The sequence below is a fragment of the Amphiprion ocellaris genome, chromosome 9 (assembly GCF_022539595.1).
Source record: "Amphiprion ocellaris isolate individual 3 ecotype Okinawa chromosome 9, ASM2253959v1, whole genome shotgun sequence".
In the NCBI taxonomy this organism is placed as follows: Eukaryota; Metazoa; Chordata; class Actinopteri; family Pomacentridae; genus Amphiprion; species Amphiprion ocellaris.
Window position 1 is genome coordinate 11978684 of NC_072774.1, and position 12049 is coordinate 11990732.

General features: G+C 35.3%; 2 protein-coding genes across 4 annotated transcripts in view; one reads left to right on the top strand and one right to left on the bottom strand.

The window, feature by feature from the left end:
- Positions 1–437: 437 nt before the first annotated feature.
- si:ch211-225p5.8 (uncharacterized protein LOC555567 homolog) lies at positions 438–7075 on the bottom strand. 2 transcript variants are annotated; one of them, XM_023270506.3, is made up of 6 exons: positions 6732–7075; positions 5722–5888; positions 4161–4395; positions 2720–2879; positions 2549–2595; positions 438–1339 (listed from the first exon to the last, which is right to left on the bottom strand). In XM_023270506.3, the coding sequence occupies exons 1-5, from the start codon at positions 6772–6774 to the stop codon at positions 2550–2552; spliced, it is 651 nt and encodes a 216-aa protein (XP_023126274.1). In that variant the 5' UTR covers positions 6775–7075; the 3' UTR covers positions 438–1339; position 2549. The 2 variants fall into 2 exon arrangements, with proteins under 2 accessions (XP_023126274.1, XP_023126275.1); XM_023270507.3 differs by having other exon boundaries at positions 2542–2595; positions 6732–7074.
- A 3441-nt stretch (positions 7076–10516) lies between these two features.
- Positions 10517–12049, top strand: part of gramd1a (GRAM domain containing 1A) — a 45669-nt gene continuing 44136 nt past the window's right edge. Inside the window, exon 1 of one of the 2 annotated variants that reach the window (XM_055013694.1) lies at positions 10517–10743. The gene's annotated coding sequence lies outside the window, so the exon portion shown is untranslated. The remainder of the gene's footprint in view (positions 10744–12049) is intronic. The other variant, XM_035948304.2, reaches the window with a different exon arrangement.

Genomic DNA, 12049 nt, shown 5'->3' on the forward strand with positions numbered 1-12049 from the left:
ATTCAAATCCATGGCTGCTGCGTCGGGGACTGTAGCCCCTGTTTATGTGTCGCCTGCTCAGCCTGTTGAGCTGCTGGGGCGCCTGAATTTTTTACTTTTGACAAAATCTGATTTGAGCACAGGGTATACTTCTTTACAATTTTTAAAAATGTGACACAGAATAAAGAGATTTTTGATAAAAATGTCACAATTTTAAAGTTAGATTTGTTTGAATTTCCAGCAGAACGTAACACACTATTAATCCAAGGATCGTCACGAAGTTAAAAATCCAGTGAGTCTTTCTGCTTGATTATTTTCTGGATTCTGAAATTTAGATCCTAAAAAATGAAGGGGTGTGACTACTTCCTGAAGCTGCTGTATTTTGTGCTTCAGTTTTATAGTGACATTGTTAAAATACACATTACACTTCATTTGCAGACTAGTAAATCCAACAGGCATTAACAAAAACACCAACTTTATTGAAGTTCATTTACAAACTTGACCAGACATGAAGTACACTGTAAAAAAATCAGAATTTTTACAGTAGTTTTCAGTTTTTATAAAATTGTAGATAAAAATCTGGAAAATTTTCATGCCAATAATGCAGTCAGTTAAATTTAAATTATTTTTGTTAAGCTTTCTTAAATTACACACAAAATGAAGTTAAATGAAATGTCTCTAAATATGTAGGTCTTTCTCTAAACTTCAGGCCCACACTGTCAATTTAACCTTTTTTTGTCACTTTAAGGTAATTCTTATTAGTTCTATTTGTTCTTTTACATTCAAACTCTGTAATTCTGGACACAAACGTCATGCATGAACTTTATTTGAAATGTGTCTTGTCCAGAACACGTCATACAAATGTCACTTCAGCAACAGTCATAGTCCAGATCGAAGACAGCGTGTTTTTGAATGTTAGTTTTAGTAAATAAAGACATCCTGCTGATGCTGAGCGTAGACTGAAACTAATCACGGGCCATGATCGCATATCAGATAAAAGTTCCTATCTACAAAACCGAAGAAATATAATAGTTAACTGTGTGATTAGTTCGTCAGTGCAGCACAGCATTTCTTCATGTCTCCTTTGTGTTGTTTAAACGGAGTCTAATATTGCACTAAAAGTAAAAGCATCACTTTGGTTTCTGGTAATTGTGACTGTCATGTCTGATATTTTGCAAGTCGCTAATAATACATTAAGGCCTTTAAAAAAAACAAACAAAACACCTCAGATGCCCAGATTCACCTGTATTTAAATAAAAAACTGCGCTGTCTACCACTCAGGTATTCAAATTTGCTGACTTTAAAATCCTGTAGCAGCAACGAAGCGTGACTCCTGCAGAGATGATTTTTTCTTTTTTACCTGTTGGATACAAAATGAAAATAAGAACACAAAAGTTTCAATTAAAAAAACAGCATACTTTAACACAGTATACAACACAAGTGAGTACACCGCAGTGCACCATTACTTTAAATGATTCTAAACTGAGTCACCCCACAGTAATCAGATTACATCTGAGTTCAACATAAGGTATTTCCTCTGATGTCAAATTAAAAACTAACAGTTTAGATGTACTGTTTTAAATGTACAGGTCCGACTGTAAGAACTCAGTACAACAAGTCAGTCCACCTTTCATTACTGAGATATAAATCTCTGTATGTCCACCTTTATTTTTGATGACAGACTTGGTCTTCGATACCAAATTTCTAGAGAGACATTCTGACATTCTTTACAGGCTCTTTGCTGGAAATGTTGTATTGCTGCACCTTTCTCTGTAAAATATCCCCAAAGGCCACATACTTGTCCAAGTCGTCATTTTTACTTTGTTCTTCTGTAGAAACTCTTGTGTGATTTTGTGCTTTGGATGGCTCTCATGCTGGAATATTCCTCTGGGAGTCATTTTGTTAGCCAGCATTTTGGTAGATCTTATTTGTGCTTGTATAAATATCATCTCCTCAACACCTTTTGCTGTCACGCAGCACAATATCATCACATTTCCACCTCCGTGCTTCACTGTCAGGACGATGCATTCACTGTGGTAGTCCTGGTGAGGTTCACACTAAACATGCTGGACTCCATCTGAGTTCAACAAAAGTATCTGCTCTTATCAAAGAATGTGTTCTTCATATTCATTAGGTTTCTTTTCGTGTTCTTTAGTGAAATTTCATCAAGAAGTTTTGTGCCAAAGAGGAGGAAAGGGTATGATTTCTTGTCCTCCATTCAGGTTGAGGTTGATGTTAGGTGTCCTTCACGAAGTCTGGGCATCAAAAACTGAGAAATTTCTGCTGTTGACAGCTCATTTTAGAACCACAATTATGCAGCTAGACTAATTGGAAATTACAGGTGGACTCAGGTTAGACTCAGTGACCAAAGCTGGATTCCCTTCCATTGCTTTGAGTTTGTACTTCAAGGCTTGAATTTTAAATATAGTCTTTCCAAAGTATTTGTTCATAAGAGGAAATACTATACTGTTCAACTCACAAATAATGCAACTACTGTAAGGTGTTTTTTGTTGTTGTGCAGGTCAGTAAATGTGTATAATGATGACTTGATAGCTGACTCACCACTTACATTACTCCAGCTGCACCCCGTCACAGTTGTCTTTTGATTCCAACAGTCTGAAAATATAAAAGAAAGGGAGAATCACAAAAATGTACTAATATAAGACCATCTGACCCCAGTCTGTTGGTCAAAGGTTTAAAATTTGTCCTGCAACTAACAACTAATAGATTAATAACTTACTCCGCCTGAGCCTTGAGAGCTTTACGAGCCTCCCGAGCTTCGTGCTCGTCCCAAACCTTCCTGTAGCAGTAGACCAGAACCACAATGAGCCACAGCTGCAGAAACAGGATCAGCACGTACATCATGATCTCTGCGATCACAGCAGTCAGCTCCCGATTGGCTGGAAAACAGAAACCAACAGCAAAACATTATAAAGGAAGGCTGTTCAGACTGTTTTCTGTGCAGACTTACAAACTGTGAAAGTGCATTGCAGTCAGACTGTATAGATGTCTATATAGAAAGGCCCCAACTTCTTTTATGATCAGTTGCCTCAGTAAACATTTTAATAATGAGTTCATGGTCTCATTTGCTAGTTTCAAGTCTCCTTCATTACAGTATAGTCATCATTTTGTAAATTATGATACCATTTAGAGGAAAACAGACAATAAAGTTGAGTTTGTTTTAAGGTGTGATTGATGTTTGCTTTTGTATCACGGTTTGTTGCATCCAATTTCAAAAATCTTCAACATGTTGACAACCAAATTTCAAACTTGAGGCTTCAAAACAGTTGTTCACAAACCAGTGGGTGATGTCCTGGTAGCTACGTTCATATTTTACATTCAGTCTATGCCTATAAAAAGGCGAAAAGCCAAAATAGTCACGCTTCCATGACATATTTAAGTTAGTCAGGCAAATACGTTTAATATCACGGGGTCTCAATCTCACCATTGAAATTAGTCAAGTAAATGTGTGTAATAAATACTATTGTAGGGTCTCAACCTTAATATTTAAATTAGTATGTTAAATGTGTATTCTATATATTATTGTAGGGTCTTAATCTTAATATTTAAATTAGTGAGGTAAATGCATATTATATATAATATTGTAGGGCCTCAACCTTAATTTTTAAATTAGTCATGTAATTTAGTATTTTATATAATATTGTAGGGTCTCAACTTTAGTCTTAAAATTAGTCTGGTAATTAAATTGTATTTATAAAATATTGTAGAATCGCAACATTAATATTTTTAACTTCACTTGACTATAAAGTTTTTTTTTTTTTAATTATTTTTGCTTGTGTTTATTAATATGGACTTCACTGTGCTTTGCATTTCAGTGTCTTTCGATTTTTTGTTTTAGTTCTATCTTCTGGTTGTCCTGCTTCTGCAGTGTTTTTCTCTTGTTTTTAAGAGTTTCTCTTTTCCTCTCAAGTCTGTTCAGCTGTAGCTAAACGTCCTTCTTTACCGTCTGAATCACCTCACAGATTCTACAGCCAGATTCATTTTGTAGTTCTTAGTAAAAGTCTGTACATGAAGAGATGCATAAGTATTAATAATACTTTAAGCACGTTTTGCAGCCAAAAGTTCTGTAAATGTATTTAAATTGTGGTCTTTTACTTGTAACAGAATATTTAGTTGTCTGTGATGTGATTGTGTTGACATGCAGGTGGGCCCATCCTCACCTACAGCCACCACCGTCAGCTCCACCTCCTTCTCCACGGTGACGTGCTCATTGGCCAGCGACAGGAAGAGCGTCCGGTGGAAGGTGCATCGGTACGTCCCGGTGTCGTTGAAGGTGACGTTGTGCATGTAAACAGCACCGATCTGAATGTCACTGCTTTGGGTTCCCTGCCACTCCAGACGGCCGCTGAAGTCTTCGTGGAGGATGTCGGCAGTCGGGTGGTTGTAGTGGAAAATCTGAAAGAAAGTTTGTGCAAGCTGGGAAACTTAGTCTTGAAATTCATGGAATTACTGTTTCCTACAGTGCAGATGGAGATTTGAGAGAGTCTTTACAGCAAAGTAAACGATATTTCATGTTTTAGATCCCTCTCAGTAGGGTGCCAAAAGAAACAGCAGCCCATTATTTCTTTAGGACATGAAGGTCAATCAGTCCAGAACATTTCAACAAGTTGCTGTGATGAAGAACGAAGGACCAAGAGTTCATTGGAGAGACACAAAACAACCAAAAACAACATAAAACAACCACAAAAAATTGAAAATGGCTTTTTTTTCCTTTTTTTTTTTTTTTGCTATAGAGTCACCATTTAAATACAGAAAATATTCTGTTATTTTAATGTGGACACAATGTTAACAGAAAATTTTTGTTTCTTTAATTACAGGACAGGTCCAGCTAACGAACTGCCAGCACTTTTATTGACATTTTATGGATTTATTTAACATTTGTAGTTTTTACACTGTAGACGTACCAATAAATAACATAAAATGTCCTATTTTTAATTGTAGATTCACCACTGATTAACAGCCAATGTCAGCTTTTTTTATTATCAGTTAACAGTCCTGTTTTTCACTGTAGATACACCATTAGAAAATTGAAACAAAAAATATCCCATTTTTAAAATTTTAACATGAACAAGCTGGTGAATAACAGAATTTTATTTATTCTTTAATTACATGAAAAAAAATGGCCAATGAGCAGCCAGTATATTTACTGTTAGTTTATGGATTCATTTAACATTTGGAGTTTTTATGTTGTAATTACCCCATTAAATGAACAAAAATGCCCCATTTTTCAATATCAATTAACCATTAAATGACAGGAATTTTTTTTTCTTTTACTTTACATGTACCATTACAAAATTTTAAATTGCTAGTTTTTTTTTACTAGTCCAGCCAATGAGTTCCCAATATATTTACTGCTTTTTCAAGGATTTATATGATGTTTGCAGTTTTTATACTGTAGATATACCAATAAATAACACAAAATGTCCCATTTTTCATCAAGATACAACATTATATAATAGCGATTGTTATACTTTTATTATTTGCAATTTAAAAAAGTAAACAGGAAAATGTTTTAGATGTATCATTAGTCACCACTAAAATACAGAACAGAAGATGTCCTGTTATTTTACTGTGCACGCACTGTGAATTTCAGAACAATGTTCGGGTTATGAGCTGCACTAAATTCATTATTTTATGGATTCCTTAGGGTGTGTGTTTTTTTTTTTATTTATCCACATCCAGATTTCACAGCCGAGCCTTCAGACCCTCGGTTGAACTCACATGTCTGAAGTCTTCTTCACCCAGCGGTCTGAAGTACCAGTCGACGGTGGCTTGTCCTGAAACCTCCTCTCTCCTCTTACAGGAGATGCAGCCCAGCAGGAATCCTTCTCCGGCCACAGCTTCAGTCAGAGAGTCCACCTCTGCACAGCCGCCATGACACTGACACACTGAGGGAGAAGAGGAAGAAGAAGAGAGGGACGACTAGAAGTTACAAAAAACAATATGAGTAGAAGACTATGCAAATATAATATTATAGAGACAAATATTAAGTTATATATTTGTGAAAACCAAAACTGCACTGCTTCTTTGCACATTCGAGTGCCTTACTTTGGACATAAAAGTACAAATATAAAAGAAACACAGCAATATAAACTGGATTTATACACAGTGAGTTGCTATTATTATTTATTTCACACATATTGAAGAAAAAACTGGAATTAACATGTACAATATTTTTCCACAGTTGTTACCAATAGTGGAAAAAATATGGTGGCTCTACATACTATGGATACTTAGATTTTTAACTAGTTTTGATGGGTGTGTCCTCTGTGTTCTGTGTAAACACTGCCTGCAGTCCAGCAGAAAATGATCAGAATTTTTGTCATGTGAATGTTGGTGACAGCTGAGTCAGTCATAGCAAGATCATTTTTTTTTATTTTTACAGAATCTGGTTAGTGTAAACCGTTTATTTTTGGCAAATTTTCAAATGAGACGTGAGGAATGACATGATTCTGATGAAAAAATATCTTAAAATGTATGATGAACAGTTTAAGGATTGTTTGAAAGTTGAGAATCCAACAATTCTTTCTGTTTTTACAGTTTGTGGTGGATAAAGGGTGTCATTTTGGTGATTCAAAAGTAAAAAAACAAACAAAAAACATGCTTTTCAATCCAACTGTTTGTTTTGAGATTATTTTATTACAAGAGAAAACAAGAAGCTCGAATGTACAGCTTAAACCCGGACAGTTTGTCACCATTAAAGCTGTGGCCGTGAAGGAGTTTGGACTTACCAAACAGACTGAAGACAGCTAAAAAAGACAGATGGAGTATCATTTCTGCTGGTCAGCTGTGGAGCAAACGTGCCTTAAACCTGCAGAGAAAAATCTGTGGCGAGGCGGATTAAATGACGACCAGAACAGCCTTTTGATTCCTGACTGTTTCCATGACGAAGCCTTTAATTAATCCACACTGTCAGTCCATCACTGCTTCACAGAAACTATCTGAGAGCCTCACAGGACAGAAAGCTTTTACTGGGGAAAAAAAAAGTTTCTGTGTTTCTTGGCCGTAGTTTGAAGTCTCCCTTGCAGTCCTGTCTGACTTTAAGACGACTAAATTTAGAGCGTGTGAATCCAGGAGAGCTGGACCCTGTGAGTGTCGAAAGCCAGCAGGAAACCGGAGAGGATGAGACCTGATCCCAACTACAACATCCAGAGCAACAGCCATGAGAAGTCTGATTTAGAGGCCCACATGAGAATACTGAGTGAAAAATAAAAGCAGTCTAAATGACGATGCATTACTTCAAATATTTTTGAAAAGTGAATACCTTGAAAAAACATGCAGCCTCTTGGTACTACTATTTATTCTACTATTATCTAATATATCTTATAATATTTTCTGCCAGACTATAATGCCACTGCTCTGTTTCCTGCTCCTTCTTTACTAAACGAGCAGAAGGTTGTTCATGCAAAACCATCCTAGACATGTTTTGTTAAACAAATCTGGAGCGATCAGCCATGCAGAGGTTTAAGGGATAACTATTATTTTTTTACTGTATTATTTGTTTTTGTCTGTGGATAAATGGTGTGTTGTTCTGCTCCTATCTGCAGGTCAGAGGTCATGGTCCAGCCCAAGGCCAGGAGAGTTTCTCTGAAGGACGCCTCAATGGAGTGTTTTTGCTGTTACTGAAGGTACATTTTAGCATCTCAACAGTGCACCAGTACTCATTAAAACACTTTTAATTCATATAAAGAAGACCAGAAGTGGTTTTTCTCAAGCCTCCAGCAGATATGATGTATTTATTCAAAGTGATGTATAGATAGATAGTCCTGGTCCATCTGTTTCAAGCTGATTTGTCCTTCATTATATCTCCTTTGTGTTATTTATTTGATTACAGGGTCGACTCAGGTAAATATTGATGCATACAGGTGTCTGGTCCCTGGTTAAGCTTTGTACAAACAACCAAATAGATGCATCAGAATCAGGGTAAATCTGGAAAAATAAATCACACTGTGTTCATCTAGATGTGTTTATCTAATCGTGACATATTTAACACTGTTTAAGTTGGTGATTTATGACCTTTTTTGTTATCTGTTTCCCTCATAGGCTTTATCAACATGTCTCTCATGTTCATATATGTTCAATTGCACTCATGTTAAACTGGATCTTGTTTAACACTTAAAAATGTTGTGTTTTCGGTCAGTTTCAGCTGTTTTTCCATACTGTTGGCTAATAATTTTAAATGGTTTAGCACACTATTTCAGCTGTTTGCATGTTGCTAGTAATTCCAATTGTTTGTTTGTTAGCTAACAATGTCAACCGGTAGCCACACATTTAGAAATTGTACATTGATAGCTTAAGCTAGCTGTTTTAGCTAACAATTTCTCCTATTAGCCATACTTTCAGCTAACAACTTGAACTATCAGCCATACTTTTAGCTAACAATTTTAATTGTTAATCCACACTTTTAGTTAACAACTCCAACTATAAATTCGTACTTTCAGAAGTTATCAATTATGTGTAGCGAACAGTTTGAAATGTTAGCCATACTTTTAGCTAACAATTTCAATTATTAATCCATACTTTAAGCTGACAATTTCAATTGTTAATTCACATTTTTAGCTAACACTTTTAACTATCAATTCACACTTTTTGTTTATCCATAGCTTTATCTCAGGATCTCTGTTTAGCTGTTCATCTGTTATGTTTAGCTAACATATTTGAGTCCTATCCATGCTGTTAGCTAACAATTTAATTGATTTGCCATAGTTTTAGCTAACAATTTCAACAGGTAATCCATATTTTAAGTAACCATTTTAATTGTTAATCAAGATTTTTAGCTAACAGTTTCTGCTGTTAGCCTTACTTTTAGCTATTGTTTCAGCTGTCAGTCCACACTTTAGGCTGACTGTTTCAACTGTTAGCCTTACTATTAGCTAATAGTTTAAATTGTTAAGTTACACTTTTAACTATTAATTGACACCATTATACAAAACATCCTCAGAACACTGCAACCACAATGTTCCGCCTTTGTTAATATAGCCCATTCCCAGTACAAGAACATTTTATAAAGAACGTTCTGTCATCTGAATGTTGCATTGAGAAACTCTTTCCTTTGTTTCCATTGGAAAAACGTTCTATAATATGTTCCCTCAAGAAAATCCTCAGAACATTGATAAAAGACTCTTCCACCTTTGTTATTATGTCACATTACAAGAACTTTGTTTTATAAAAAAAATCATCTCAGGCTTTGACAACATCTGGAAAACATTTTTTGAATGGTTTGAGAATGCTCCTACTTTCTTATTGTAGAACATAATCTGTGGCTCTAACAGCGACCATAGATGTTGATGTTAGACCATTATATTAACTTCATAGGAACATTACTGGAATATAAAACATTCTTATGTTGCTATGTTGTTCTTTAAACATTTGATCGGATTTGATTTTTTTTATTACTAGAACTTTTTAAACTGTGATATAAAATTTATAAGAACACTGAAATTAAAATGTTGTTAAAATGTTCTTTGAACATTTGGCTGAAAACTTTTTTTATCCACTAGAATTTGTTAAATCATTATATAAACTTTATATTTGGAAATGAAAACATTCTTTAAAAATTCTTTAGGCTTTTGTGATTTCTAGAACTTGTTAACCATTATACAAACTTCATAGGAACATGACTGGAAATGGAAAATATTCTTAAAACCTTCTTTGAACATTTTATTGAAACATTTTCTTTAAAAACAACTTCTAGAACTCGTATTATTATTAGGTTATTTTATGGGAACGTTCACTGCTAGCTGGGAAGTTACACTGTTGAGTTTCCTCTCAATATGCAGTTACGATTCAATTTATTCTAGAAAATCTTGAAAACACTGACTTCACATATATTCAACTCAATATCCTTGTTCATGCTAAACTACTAAGTGAATCAAATCTTCATATCAGTTTTGATCTCTGCCAGTCAATGCCAGGAAAACAAGGCCACTGAAGAGAAGGCTGACAAATCCGGCCGGTGAGTGACAAAGAGCATCACGTGGTGGATACAGGCAGCCTGTTGACGTGATGAATGTAATGAGGTGGGTTTTTGTTTTTTCAAAGAGGCTCGGCTAGTGGCGTGTCAGGTTAGATTAAACACATCTGAGGTCAAAGAAATATTTACAAAAACAAGGGTTGTGTGTGAGCTGCCTTGGGCCATGTGTGTCTGTGTCTGTGTGTGTCTGTGTGTGTTTGGAGGTCAGGGATGCTGTTATGTGATGTCACCTCCTGTAACCTTGTGTTGGCCTGTAAATGATAATGATCCCACACGAAAACTACACATGTGACCGAGAGACGGTGAAAGAAATTCCACGCACACGAGGGTGGGGGGGCTTCAAGGAAATGTTGACATATGATAAACACTGTGTGTGTCTGTGTCTGTGTGTGTGTCTGTGTCTGTGTGTGTGTGTTGCGCCACTGTGGCCCCACACATGCACAAACACAGCGAGTGACACACCTCCTTCTCGCTATGCTGGTGATGTTTTTTTATTTTTAGCGCAGATCGAGTTTCCAGCCCCCCGATTCAGCAGCAGCTCAGCAACACAACTCCCTGCAGCCCAGAGCAGAGCAGCTTGTGTCCAGAGCTCAAACTGCAGCGCAGACGTCGCCTCTCAAGTGTGGATTGCAGGAGGCAGCGAGGGGACAGGAGATGATGCCTCGTGAACCCATGGAGGATCTGAAATTGCCAGGTCACTGTGATGCTGTACCATCGATTTGACGGGACACAGAAGCAACTGCTGGCTCCGGATCCAAACTGACAGGCAGGTAAAGGACAATTCAACATCTGTGTTTTTACACACTGTAAATTCCCCATAAACCTGCTGCCAATGTCATTGTTTCCAGCAAGGCTGTAACTGGAGCTGCAGCCAATATTTGATGACTTGTTAACATCTTAATTCATCTACCATTGTTTTTATCTATGAGTATTTATATATATATATATATATATATATATATATATATATATATATATATATATATATATATATATATATATATATATATATATATATATATATATATATATATATATATATATATAAATAAAAAAACCTCCTAAATGCAAATATTTCCAGGTTTCTTAACTCCTCTATGACAGTTAGCTGAGTATCTTTGGACAAAACAAGTAGCTGTCAACTAATAAATTTAGTGAAAACTATTTTGTCAAGTCAAATCACAGATATTCATACAGCACATTTAAAACAACAGACCCCACAGTGTTAATAGCTGTTTTATGGCATTTATCCAGCTTGTTTTCTCCTGACTAGATCCTGCTTGTGCTGTATCTACTCTCAGATGTACATGAAATTGTAGAATTGTAGGAGGTTAACCTCATTAGTTTAAAATTGAAGCTAAGACCTTACAAAAGTATAATTCATAGAAAAAATGCCTGCATTGTGTGTGGCAAGTTTCTTAGATATGAATATTTTTGGGTTTCTTTCCTCCTCTGTGACAGTAAAATATATATCCTTGAACTAAACAAGACATTTGAGGAAACACTGATCAACATTTTTCACCATTTTGTGACATTTTAGAACCCAAGCATCTATAGATTAATCAACAATAAAAATAAACACTATTGTAAATGACTGTAAATGTAAAACATTGTAAATGCTTTATGGTGAAGTGTAGTTGCTGAAATGTGAGTTAATTCATCCTTTTGTTTTTGATTTTTATAAACTTGGCACAGTCCGTGCTCAACATTAGGAATGTGATTATTTCTAATTCCACAAAACCTTAACTGATATTTGAGTTGAAAAAAAATTAAGTGGCAACTATTTGGATAATAATGAATTTTTATGCAAAACTGCAGTTCTTAGAATTTGTTGCATTTCTTTTTCATGTTAAAAAGAATTAGAAATTGTTCTCCAATTGATTAATGAATTAATTCACTCAAGCTTTCCCCAAACTCAGAGGTGTGGAGACTTCATGCACAGTATTAAAATATTAAAAGACAAAGTTAGTTAAAAAAAAAAAAAAAAAATAAAGTATTAAAATTTTTTAAAACAATAAATTCACTAAAACCAGAACAGCTGGAAGTAAAATGAGATGAACTTAGAACTCTGAAGGT